The following is a 12920-nucleotide window of genomic DNA, read 5'->3' as shown; positions in this document are numbered from 1 at the left end:
GCTGAAAACTTGGTAATGAGCCAGTATCTTGAATTGTCACCACAAGGTAAATTCAAAAAGTTATGACATACTAGCTACTATTTTACACACTTGTCTAAGACATAGATTATGAGACTTATAATATAGTTTTTTGCCATTTCCAGACGTACCTTGGATATGATTTCATAAAAGCTTGAGGAACACATGTAGTTAGATATGGATGGCCGAATCCACGTACAAGTGCAAATTACCAATATCTACAAATACATCCACATATATTCTGGTGCCATGTATCGCCGAAAGCAACCATTACCGGATTTACCCGGTATATACATCACTATTGGCAAATTCCACTTTTTGTGCATCAGGACACCTGAAAGAGGAGATCCATCGCTGTACACAAGCGGCAATGGAGCGGTTCGTATCGCGAGCCAGTTGGAAACGCCGCTGCTGGCAGCGATTTTCTCTGCGAGGAAACTTTGCAGCTTCTCGTCTTTCACATCCACCAGGCGGCCGTCTGTAGTACGGCAGGTCAGGGCCGCATCGCGATAGGAGGCAGCGATGGACGAGAACTGGTAACACTCTCCGGAAAAAGTCGCTACAGGGTGATGTTCAAAAGGGAACGTGATATGTCTAAACAGTAAATAAAAAAGGGATAAACTTGTGCTGACCATAAGTGTAAGAGAAATTGTCAAAGATTGCATGAACTTAAAGGACCACATAAATGATGACTGCAACATTTAATTTTTGTCTAAGGTAGCCAATGGCTTGTCTACATTGGCGGCGACGGGGAGTGCACCTATACAAGTCCGTATAAGATATGAAATGCGTATTGGCTGTCCTTTGGTTTAGTTAAATTTTGCCAGGAAGAAGTTATATTCTACTTTGTCTTTAATATGCAACTAGGTTATCGAAGAAGACCTTGTTGGGCCCAAATTTTTTCAAAACCCAAAACAATGTAAATACGGATCTCATACGGACTTGAATATACGCACCCGTGTGAGCGCTCCATAGCGAGAGAGGAGAGAAAGACGGATCGATCCGGAGATATGCGAAGGATACTGAGAGAGCTGTATTGTGCTTATTGCTAAATATTGTATATAGCGTACCAGTTTCACAGTTCTTGCCAGTGGCATCTTTAGGACAGACACAGCTGTAGCCGTTCACGTGATCCAGGCAGGTCCCTCCCAGCCAACAAGGGTTGCTCGCGCACTCGTCGATGTCTAGTTTACAACAAAATGTTTATTGCATATTCAGGACATTTAAAATATGTTTATAATATTTCAATAACCACCAAATTCTTGACCCCAAAGTTATTCACCGCTAAAAAAAATCACAAGAAATTCCTGGAAGAGGTCTTAGGTCTAAAGCTTTTACTTAGTTCCACTTTGGTGCAATAGGAAACTGCTAGTGGGCCCGTTCTAGAAGATGACCTTTATCTCTCCCACAACTAATCTACTGAATGTCATGAATATTAATAATGGCATTTTGTGCTCTTTACATCAAACACACAGACATCCTCAGCCACTCCACCATTGTAGCCTTCTGCTGGCGAAGATATTAACGATTTCATGTATTTCGCTTTCATGTATTGTGGTTGGCATCTTACCTAGAATAGACTGAGAAAAAAAACGGTCGTAATGACCAGGTGGTCGGCTTGAAGGGATGGTCGCTTGGGCACCTGGTTTTACTGTATTAGAAATACAATTCTGCTATACTGCCACTTAGAAATGTATAATGTGATTATTCAAAGGTGTCCCCTCTAAATTTGATTGTAAGTAATACCAGACGATAAACCCATACACGATGGAGGAATCAATCTAATTCAATACAAAGAGTGCATACCCTGATCACAGTTGATCCCTTCCCAGCCGTTCTCACACGTACACGTGTTGCCCCCGATATCATCGGTACAGGTTCCATGGAAACATGGGGATCTCGCGCACGTAGGGGCTGTCACAATTTTTTAGTAATCGTTTATTTGTTGGAGCCTGATAAATACTAAATCCATTGTTACATGGCTAACTTACAATAAAAGCAAACCACTATACGTTGGAATGTATTGATATGACTATAGCATTCAAATATCCAAAAGCGCGAAAAATCACCTTCCTGTTTTCCAATCAGTCTGATTATCTGCTTTTTAGATATGAGAAGTTACTCGCCGTGTAACAATCAACCAATGCTTAAATGCAACAGCCAATTGTAATATCTAATACGACAATGATTTTCCAAATCATCATATGGTAAACAATAAGAATATTATGGTGAACCTATTTTTCTATTCCCGGCAAACAAGTCCAATCTATACACATTAAAATATTCATCAAAATAGATTAATGATGCGATTGCCACGAAGATAAATCGACGATTTAACGTTATGATTATGTGTATGCTTCAACATAGAGGCTCCCAAAAACTCACGACATATCGACGCTTTCTTACCCGCACATAGCGCGTACATGTTGTTGTAGTGTACTCCTTGCAGGCCGTAAGTATGACTCTCGTAGTCCACTCCCCAGGCGCTGTCGTCACTCTGCCAGCCATGGCAGGGATGTAAACAAAGGTGTCATCAAGGGGCTGACAGGACCGAGGGTCCAGCGTTCCACACAGGTTTGCCGAGAGGATCCAGTGAGTATCACAGGTGACATCGGCGCCGTGACGATACGCGATGCAGCCTGAGGTCCACCAGACGTTGGTACACCAGTCCACGCCAGAGTGATAGCACGGGTACCTCATCCCCGCCGCCTCACACGCGGCCTTCACCATGTAATTAGTCATCGATCCGGCAGTGCGAATTTTATAAAATCCCCATCCGTCAACTGTGGTCAGGTAAACACTTTGACCTTGAAGATAAAACATTTACCATTTTCCTTTTCTGGAAATTTAACCTTAACCGGATCATCTTTGAAGTACTCAGTAACTCATTTAAGTGCCAGCCAATCGTCGCATTCACTCCGTAGATTAACGGTCCTCGTTCAGAATCCTGTGTTTAATTTACACTTAGGGCATGTTAGAGAAAAACACACTTATCTAAAAGAAGGTACACATTCAGGAATTAACCTCACATTCCGGACCTACATATATATATACGCAACGTGTTCTTATTGTACAAAAGATTCATGTTGATTAAGGCCTGAAGGCAGATTACTGATTATCCTAACAAACAAGCAAGGAAACGAGTAAAACAATTACTACCTTGCATTGCTTTATTTTCTAAACAAATAAAAATCAGCATCATTACGCAATCATAAACTCCACCATTCATCTACCTTGTTACATTACAGTATTTAGAAGATGTAATGTATGGTCGGTACATTATGTAGTGGTAAATTGCGCATAACAATGCTTTCCTCGTGGTGCAAAGTAAAACAAGAACTTCCCCTCTGTATCAACGCGTATCCGCTCAGTTGAGCACACGACGTAAGCGAAAAAATCATATCATGTACAGCAAAGCCTGTCTGCATAGTGCCCACCTAACGGACTTTAAAGGACGTAAGATATTGACGTCATTTTTAAACCGGTACTTCATAGAATTATAATCTCCAGATTTAAAGATGTGCTTTGGATTTGTTTATTACGGTAACCCTGTTTGGGCGTTTCCGAGGGGGACTAAATATGAAAGTTGAAAATAGTTGTACATCTCTCAATTCGCCAATAATGTAATTATTTAGTTTGTTACAGAATAATTACTGGTTACTTGGCACTAAGTATCATTGCCAATAAAATAGTTGCATGATTGAAATGTAAGATGACAAATAATGTATTAGAACTTCATACCTACCTTGTGATGAGACCGGCCAGGTGATCACAGCCGCAATGAAGAGCAGAAACTTCCACATCTTTACCATATGTTGAGGTGAGTCCAGACAAATGTGTGAGGCTTGTTTTGTGAGCGGCAATTTATACTGTACACCAAGGCCATGGGAACCACACAGCTGACCGGTAGGGACGGGCGCTGTTAATATTTCTGATGTCTTGACATGGCATGAACGTTGTCATGTATGGCTTATTCTGTATCTGTTTCTATATAGCCGGTATAACCGCCCTTCGGCGTAACGCACCAGCTTCTGTATCTGTTTCTATATAGCCGGTATAACCGCCCTTCGGCGTAACACACAAGCCCATTCGTAGTGTTTACCGCTGTTTTCCTGATCATGAGGGGCTGGGCAAGCGGGTGAAAATTTTATTCAAAGGAACGTATAAAGCCTTGGCTAAGATGTTGGCGTACTGCATTTATCATATCGATCGTTGTGCCAGTCAGCACAACCAATTTTACCTTTCCATGACCCTAATGGCCTAACACCCTTCCAAAGAACCTTGACCCCTGACCGCCTGTGGACACACGTAATTATAACTCATGAGCTGGTTCACTCTTCGCTCCGGTTACAGGAAGGCTGCGCCTGTGAAATGAACAACTGGGGAGCAACTCTGCCAATGATAGTTTGGATCCCTTCTTAACTTCTATTTGTAAAGAAGAGTCATTTTAATAACGAAATTGTATATATGTGTTATGTGTATGTGTACCGAGTATCTCCCTGAAGAGCAATGCTAGTCACTGATGGGAGCTTAATTACCCTGGTAAAAGAATATAGAAATAATTAGAAAAATAAACAAAAAGTTTACTTAATTGTGATAGACATAGTCGTTCGTTTACTTGGACTTGGTACTTATGCCACAATGTAATATTTTGGTATTTTGAGTATCCGTCAATTAGATAACAGAAAATGCGGCGTTTTACGTAGATAATAAATAGATAGCTTTCCGTGCATTAGAAAGAAAGCCTAGAAAAATAAGTTCATATTCTCCAATCTTTTAAAAGAAAGTAGCTAGTCTTATCAGGATGTATCACTTGAAAAGCATCTAAAGCTTTTGTAAAGTTTCATCTCAGTGCTAGAAATTACTTCCCGTGGACGTACTGTTACATGTTACTTAAGCTTGCCTCAACAAGTTGCCAACATTGTTTAGTCTAATGTGTGTTCCAACGTTCGCACGTCACCGATGTCACCTGTAAACTTGCTGTAAGCCCGCCGCTGTCCTAACAAACCCTGACCCCCTCACCCTTGTTATTGCCACACCTACTTCAGGAGTCTATAATGGTTGGCACTTTTCTGCTGCCGCCAAGAGGACTAAGAAGACAACCAAGAACAGAGCAGCTACTTGAGAAGTCAGAACTAACATTGGTTATTTTTAAGGAATACCTTTCTTCATTCTAATGTGTCATTTATCCATTTCTCTGTTTTCTTTCACCAGGGTTTTCCATTAAAAGTATACTTTTTAAGCTTACTTATTAATAAATCATTCAGTACAAAATTCTGGAAAGAACACACCAAGTGGTTCTGTCTTTAAAGCACTTTATTTTCTTCTATCTTTCATCAAGATAAACCTTCTCAAGGCTACTGTTATAACACATGTCAGACTTTGGCCGCCAGCCTAGTTGGTGAAGAAGACCTTTGACCTCACGATCACTCAGGTTTGCACGAGAAAGAGGCCGCACCCTCCTCGGTGCAGTACATGCCGTCCGGACAGGAGGCGCTACTGCACTGGTAGGAGACCATCCGATTGGCTGAAGGAGGGTCTGCGTACGAATGCAAAATACTCGTATTCAGGACTTTTGAACCATTCACGACTACATTGCTTGTACATATAGCAAAGGGTTTCTGTATTATTCACAGTCTGCACAGTACACTTGCCTGAATTGCATTTTGTCTACTGTGTTTTATTGTAGAATTTTAATGAAATACAAAGATGCAGATATGAGATTATGATAACTGAAACACACACACACACACACACACACACACACACATATATATATATATATATATATATATATACTTATAATTAGCCGTAAACGATTGTACGTATATCATATCAAATAGAAAATGTCATGGATCAAATCACAATGCCAAGTTCGGACATTTTCCTTGATATTCTTCACAAGGATGAAATAGAATAATATACAACTAAAGAGGTTTACTTACCGCACGAAAAGTACAAGGTGTGATCTACGCATGTCCAGCTTAACGGACATGGGTCTGGGTTGCACCGATCTGGGACTAGACAACAAAGATATTTTTTTTAAACTCAAATCATAGCATACAGGCTGTTTTCACTGAGATCAAAAGATACGTATATGAAGTAATAAAGATGCAGATATTAATATATAAATCTATAATGTGAAGTTTTGTCCTAGCACTTAATATTGTTCTGATGAATCTTTCCCGTCAGGTAGTAGCACTTTTTTTTACACATTTGAACACATTCAAACATCCATTTTTGTTTTGAAGATTTCCAAGTACATTTCTAGATATCTTGTTTAAGGATCATGTAGATTCTTTATCTCTCCCTGCCTATCTCTCACATTAGGACTGGATATCTTTCATGATATTTGCCGGTTATGCTCAATGCCAAAGAAATTAGTGCCACTCAAACCTGTTTCGCAGTGGTCGCCCTGGAACCCGAGGAGGCAGCGGCAGCTGTAGGAGTTGATGCCGTCATCACAACTTCCATGGTTTTGGCACGGATTGGAGGCACACTCGTCAATGTCTGTAAAAACGTTTACACATCAAGCTCTTTGTGAAAATATTCTTATTTCAAATACACGTGATGCGTTTTTTTTAATTTGCATTAAACGAGTCCGAATAAGCACCCAGTCTAGGAAACCAGAACTATCGACAGAAATGTACATTCTTACCTTCATGTCAGTAAACAGCACTTACTTATTTCACACGTTCTTCCATCGAACCCCTCAGGACAGTCGCAGAAGGTGCTGGAGCCGTTGAAGCAGGAGGTGCAGTTTCCGCCGTTCTGACACACGTTTGGTTCACAGGGCTTGGCAGCTGGAATCATTAAAAATATGTCGTAAATGTCAGTTTTTTGGCAATTCCATACTAAGTATCCTCTGGAAGATTGAGGCAGTCTGTGAGCAAGTATCTTCATATGCGAGTTGACTTCATTGTTGGATGTTCTGACGACTGTTCATGTTTGTGACTGGTAGGTGCACGTGACTTTCGTTTCAAATCTTTGTACATTTGTGCATGATTCATGATGAATCACATTCGTAACATTGGATTTGACTTGGAAATCACGTTGATAACTAGCACACCTAATCTGAAGTGTCTTAAGAAAATAGATGAAAAGAATGATCTACCAGACTCGCAAATGTAGTTGTGTTGTTCCGAGCAGAAAACAGTCTTAGCCCTGTAGTTGTCAGAACTGTCCAGGAGAACACACAGGTCCAAAGGGGAGGACGGTTCTTCTGCTGACCACTGAAGGGAACCTGGCAGAAACGCAAAGCCTTTTTTCGGACAATAAATAAACTATCCGATGCTCTAAAACAATATCAGTTAAGATATACATCACATTGTATGGCAGAGAAAGTATGCTAACAGTTGCACAGAGCGTACATACTTTGTTGACATAGTTTCACGCCTATGCTTTATATTTTTCTTCAGCGTTTGAATTAGCAAGTACTTACGTTTACATCATTCACTGATCTAGAATGAATGTATGACGCAATACTGTATTTAAGTTCAAAGTAAACTGCATCAAAACTCTATAGACTGTTATACCTGAACTAGAGGATCCGTCACTGTAGTAGACCGGCGATGGGGCACTTCTCATAGCCAGCCAGTTGGAAGCGCGGCTGGTGACCGAGATCTTGTCGGCGAGGAAACGCTGCAGCTTGTCGTCTTTCACGTCCACCAAGCGGCCGCCATTGGTGCTGCAGGCCTCTGTCGCCTCACGGTGTGGTAAGGCTACGGTTGAAAACTCGTAGCATTCTCCGCTAAAAGGCCCTAAGATATCAAAATATATTTTATATAAATTTATATACACGTCTGATGGTAAACCTTGCTGTGTTTGTTAACATAAAGTGAACGTTAAAGCTACTATTTTTAAGCTATTATGTCAGAGTACAAGAAGCTATACCAGTTTCGCAATTCTTGCCCGTCTTGTCCTTAGGACAGACGCAGCTGTACCCGTCCACGTGATCCAGGCAGGTCCCTCCCAGCCAACAAGGGTTGCTCGCACACTCGTCGATATCTGTAACATTAAAAACGTACCTGTTTTTAACCCTCAAACCACCGTAGCTTTTTTGTGACGTAGATTACCGTATGGGGTCAAAACTGACCCCAAAACGTTTTGTACAATTACATTTTTTTGTGTGACTCTTTTTGTGATTTGTATATAAGTATAGTTTCATTGATCTATGTGGAACAGTCTTACATGATTAGGTGAGAATACTTTTAGCTCATTATCATAATTTATGCAAAAGATCTTGAGGACCACATTTTGCACCAACGCTATTCAGACCGGGAAGGAGGTTTTTGATGCCTGTACCAACTTCAATGCCATATAGCGCCCAAATGGCTTATGCTAGGGCCACCAAACTTGGTGACTTTTAGAAAATGTTGATAGCAAACAGTTTCAGTGAACAAAGTATGTTCATCATTTTTCACGTTGCCATGGCAACGGAATTCTGACAGAAATATTTATTACGAAATTTTCTAATTTTGTATAAAACATTTAAGTTTTAAGGTTTTCTTGGAAAATAACAGTTGCTTATCACATTTTGTAAAATTCAACGTAAATTTCATGACTCAATATTCATAATTTATGCTAATTTGATGATGTCATCAGTCAAAATCCAAGATGGCGGCCGATATTACCTAGATGACGTCATAATGTCGTCATATTACATGATAATAGCACGAAAGTTGTTACAATAATTTTGGCTTACATGTACATCATTCTCTGAAAATTTCACGATCCTACAATAAGTAGTTTAGGTGTGGGTCACAAAAGTTCGTTTAAAAAAATGCTGGGGTCAGTTTTGACCCCACTGCACCATGCATAAACTTTCTAGGATAACTTAATCAACAATGAGCCAATCTCGGTAAAAACGTATAAGAAGTTATAGGACATATATACAAACAAACTCCTGGAAGGAAATTCGTTTTCAATCAGAAATGACATAATGGCACACATTGGTATACGCCTGGGGTCAGTTTTGACCCCATACGGTGGTTTGAGGGTTAAAATCAAATCACATCACATGATCACGCGTCTAGACGTCTGTATCTTCTACTTTGAGTGATAAGACCTTGCAAATAATGACTCGAGCTCTGTTCAATGATTTTTGTTCAAGTGATAAATGATTTTACGACACAAACCTTCATCACAGTCCGTCCCTTCCCAGCCGTTCTCACAGCTACAGGTGTAGCTCATAAACCCGTCTTTACAGGTTCCGTGTACACATGGGGAGGACGCGCAATCATCGATTTCTGGAAAAGAAAACAAAAAGAAACAAATGTCCCATCAAAATCAATAGACGAAAACCTGCAAAAGACAATACGTTTTATCGTTACGTTACGTTACGTTACATCTGCTTGGTGAAGTTAGGCTGTTTTCAAAATTCTTCAAATTGATGGATCGAGAGATTTGCATATTTTAAAGAATATCTAAACGTTAATACAGTAACTGCAGTTGGGATGAAATAGTGAATAAAACAACGACCTCTTACTTTAAGTTTTCTTATATGCTTGTGGCAAATGTAATATACTAACCTTGGCCACAGTCCGTCCCTTCCCAGCCGTTATCACAGCTACATGTGTAGCTCGCCAAGCCATCCATACAGGTTCCATGCTCACATGGACCGGACGCACAGTCGTTAATGTCTAGGAAAAGAAATTCAAACTATTATATGGTAAATCATACAAGGAAATACTATAAGAAATGCAAATCGTTTGCCAAGCTATCTTTTCAATCCACCTGTTAAGTTCGAAACTCAAGTTCACAAACACACGATCTACGTACAGTTCATTTTATTCTTCATCTCTCCTCACACATGGCCAACTTCCTCGATTCCCGCCAGAAGTGCCTAATCTGACCCTTGTCCCCGTGGCTCCCTCCCCTCTGGGCCCTACCACTTGACATACTTGTGCGGGGTTTCCACTCAACACACAACACCACCACTTATACTTTAAATGAAATTTTACGACGCATTTTCTTCCACTTAACCGTTGAGTCACCACTAATGATAGTAAACGTAATACTATATAGAGTGGTCTGAAGTAGTTACATACATAAAGTTCGATTGCAACAAAGCATGGTTTAACATTTGATACCTACCTTGATCACAGTTCGTCCCTTCCCAGCCGATCTCACAGCTACAGGTGTAACTCCCCACAACGTCCGTACAAGTTCCATGTGTGCATGGGGAGGCCGCACATTCATTAATGTCTAGGAAGAGAAATTCAACCTAAACCTCTAAGCCAAACCTCTAACACCTTTGCAAAAGCTTTTTTTTAATCCTTTTAATCTTTTCGATCCACCACTATACTTTAAACGGAATTGCCGACTCAAATTCCTCTTCTTGCCACTGCGTTATCAGTAACGAAAATAGGATGATTAAACATGAGTTTTCTACTTAAAGTTCGATTGTATCAGAGTATAGCATAACACGACAAACCTTGATCACAGTCCGTCCCTTCCCAGCCGTTCTCACAGCTACAGGTGTAGCTCCCCACTCCATTCGTACAAGTTCCATGTGTGCATGGGGAGGACGCGCAGTTATCAAAGACTGGATGTAGGATAAACGTCGCGCAATAATGCGTTACAGACATACTTTGATCTTTTGTATTTATATGACATGTTTTAATATCCATAGCCTAAATTCCCTTTCGATGCTTTGCCTGTACACAATGTATTTGCGTTGAGCTCAATTAACCCGACATTTTCTATATTATTATTAATTAAGTGCAATGACACCTTTGACCCGTACCTGCACACAGGGCGTACTTGTTGTTGAAGTTTGCTCCTTGCAGGTTGTGGGTGTGAGTCTCGTAGTCCACACCGTAGGCGCTGTCATCACTCCGCCAGCCAGGGATATACACAAAGGTGTCATCCAGAGGCTGACAGTACCGAAAGTCAGTATTTCCACACAGCTTTGATGAGAGGACCTGGTTGGTACTACAGCCGACACCGGTGCCGTCATACGCGATGCAGCCCGAGGTCCAGTAGCTGGTACACCCAGCCATACCTGACCAGTGACAGGGGTACCTCATCCCCGCCGCCTCGCACGTGACCTTTACGTTGGCATTGGTCATCCTCCCAGAAGCGCGAATTTTGTAAAACGCAAAGCCGTCGACGCTGGTCAGGTACCGTTGTTGACCTTAAAGAAGATGAAAGATTGTAAAAGTCATTTCCAGATATCTGTCAGGGATCATCTCCGAAATCAAGTAACGCTCGTCGTATGATCTCTGTCATGTAAGGCTGGCTGCCAATAATCACATTCAATCCATTCATTAATACCAAACGATCCTAGTTAAGTATCTCGTTTTTGATGACAGACACATCTAGAAAATCACACCACACTTATAGTAGGTCAGGGGAGATCGAATCTTAGAGTGCAAATATACGCAGCTTGAACTTATTGTTAAAAACTATTTTTAAGCCTGATGAGATTTACCTATTGTGCGAATGGCACTTTATTTTGCACTTGAAGAAGAATGTACATCTTGCTTGTAAAAAGTAGTATTGTGTAGTTAAAGAAACAAAAACAGAAAGAAATAAACAAACAATTTTACGAAAAAATTAAAAGTCACATAATCTACCTAAATCAAAGAGCGGGTAAATTTTTTCCATAACAATAGTTTCAACGTTAAACGTTAGGTCAAATTTAAGAAAAACATCTTCCTTCACCATTCACATCATAAAACTACAAACTGACTACACGTCGGAGGACTATCATTAAAGGTGGGTCCCATTTTCAAACGCACAAAAGGACGCAATAATTGTACATCCCCCGATCATGCATGCGGGGGCTATGTTTGTAAGACAGCCACCACGCCACGTAGAGAGTTCTATGGAATTTTCTTTCTCCTAGGTCTCCTTGAGAGAAAATGGATCGACACATTTTGCTTGTTAGTTTGTATTACATACCGGTAACACACCTAACACATCATATTTATACTAAAGAGTACAAGCTGCATATCCAGACGTAATGCATTGATGCACTCACACCGGAAAGGACCCCTGATCTTTTCGATAAATGTGGTGGGTTATGTTACGTGCTGGAGATGTGGCTCCGTCTATTGGCAAACCTGACATAAATGGTGAACTGAAAATGCGACACAAGATACTCAATAACTCTATTCACCTTGTGATGAGTCCGGCCAGGCGGCCACAGCGGCCATAAAGATCAGGAACTTCCACATCTTTTCTGTATGCTGAGTTGAGCACATAACCTTCGATACAAGTGTGACTTGCTCTGTGTGTGGCAATTTATACCTTATCCCGGGACCCGAGTGAGAACCAAACAGCTGCCTCGCAGGCCAGTTGGGCGCGCTTTCTGTGAATTAATGTGTTGACCTGTCGCGGTTATATCTAGAGCCATTCAACGAAATCCATAATAGGTATACATTTAATCTATAGCTTATACTTGACAACGCCGGTCCGCACCGCATACTTATACAGTTTAATTAATATCCACTGATTTACGTACCTTTACATGCCGCCTGTTACGTCATAGGCGCACTCTTTGGACGGACCTCTTGGGTTATATTCAAACAGTTATGTTTAAATTTCTTGCCGTACCACAATGGTATAAGACAAAGTCGTCCGTCTTCGGCATAGGACGCATGTTTTGTTTCTTGTGGGGCGATAGCTATTTTTTATCTTACCTATAGATAAAAATGTAAACAACTGATCGGCTCGGAGAATGTGTGAGTTACACTCTCTCTAAACTATTCTTCAATGCAAGATGTTGAGTAGATCTACATCATTTTAGATTAACTGTTACAAACAATTCACCAACGCCACACCCCTCCCCTACAATCAAATTTTACCTCAGAATTAAACAAGCAACTTAGGCTGAGGAGGTCCTTGAAAACTAGACTGCACGAATAAGTAGCCTCCTTCACCGGCGTCTCTAGGGC

The 12920-nt window shown here is 40.8% G+C and overlaps 1 protein-coding gene and 1 long non-coding RNA gene across 2 annotated transcripts; both read right to left on the bottom strand.

Annotated features, from left to right (window-relative positions):
- Positions 1-126: 126 nt before the first annotated feature.
- LOC118414699 lies at positions 127-1887 on the bottom strand. Its single transcript, XR_004831013.1, has 3 exons — positions 1825-1887; positions 1089-1202; positions 127-577 (listed from the first exon to the last, which is right to left on the bottom strand). It is a non-coding gene; the product is annotated as an uncharacterized LOC118414699 (long non-coding RNA).
- A 3557-nt stretch (positions 1888-5444) lies between these two features.
- Positions 5445-12200, bottom strand: LOC118412920 (neurogenic locus notch homolog protein 1-like). Its single transcript, XM_035815978.1, has 10 exons — positions 12143-12200; positions 10766-11155; positions 10454-10564; positions 7912-8025; positions 7554-7778; positions 7133-7261; positions 6702-6821; positions 6415-6528; positions 5964-6038; positions 5445-5557 (listed from the first exon to the last, which is right to left on the bottom strand). The coding sequence occupies exons 1-10, from the start codon at positions 12198-12200 to the stop codon at positions 5445-5447; spliced, it is 1449 nt and encodes a 482-aa protein (XP_035671871.1).
- Positions 12201-12920: the final 720 nt, after the last annotated feature.

This window comes from Branchiostoma floridae, chromosome 4 (assembly GCF_000003815.2).
Source record: "Branchiostoma floridae strain S238N-H82 chromosome 4, Bfl_VNyyK, whole genome shotgun sequence".
In the NCBI taxonomy this organism is placed as follows: Eukaryota; Metazoa; Chordata; class Leptocardii; order Amphioxiformes; family Branchiostomatidae; genus Branchiostoma; species Branchiostoma floridae.
Note: the sequence above shows the minus strand (reverse complement) of the source record. Positions and strands in the feature narration are given on the sequence as shown.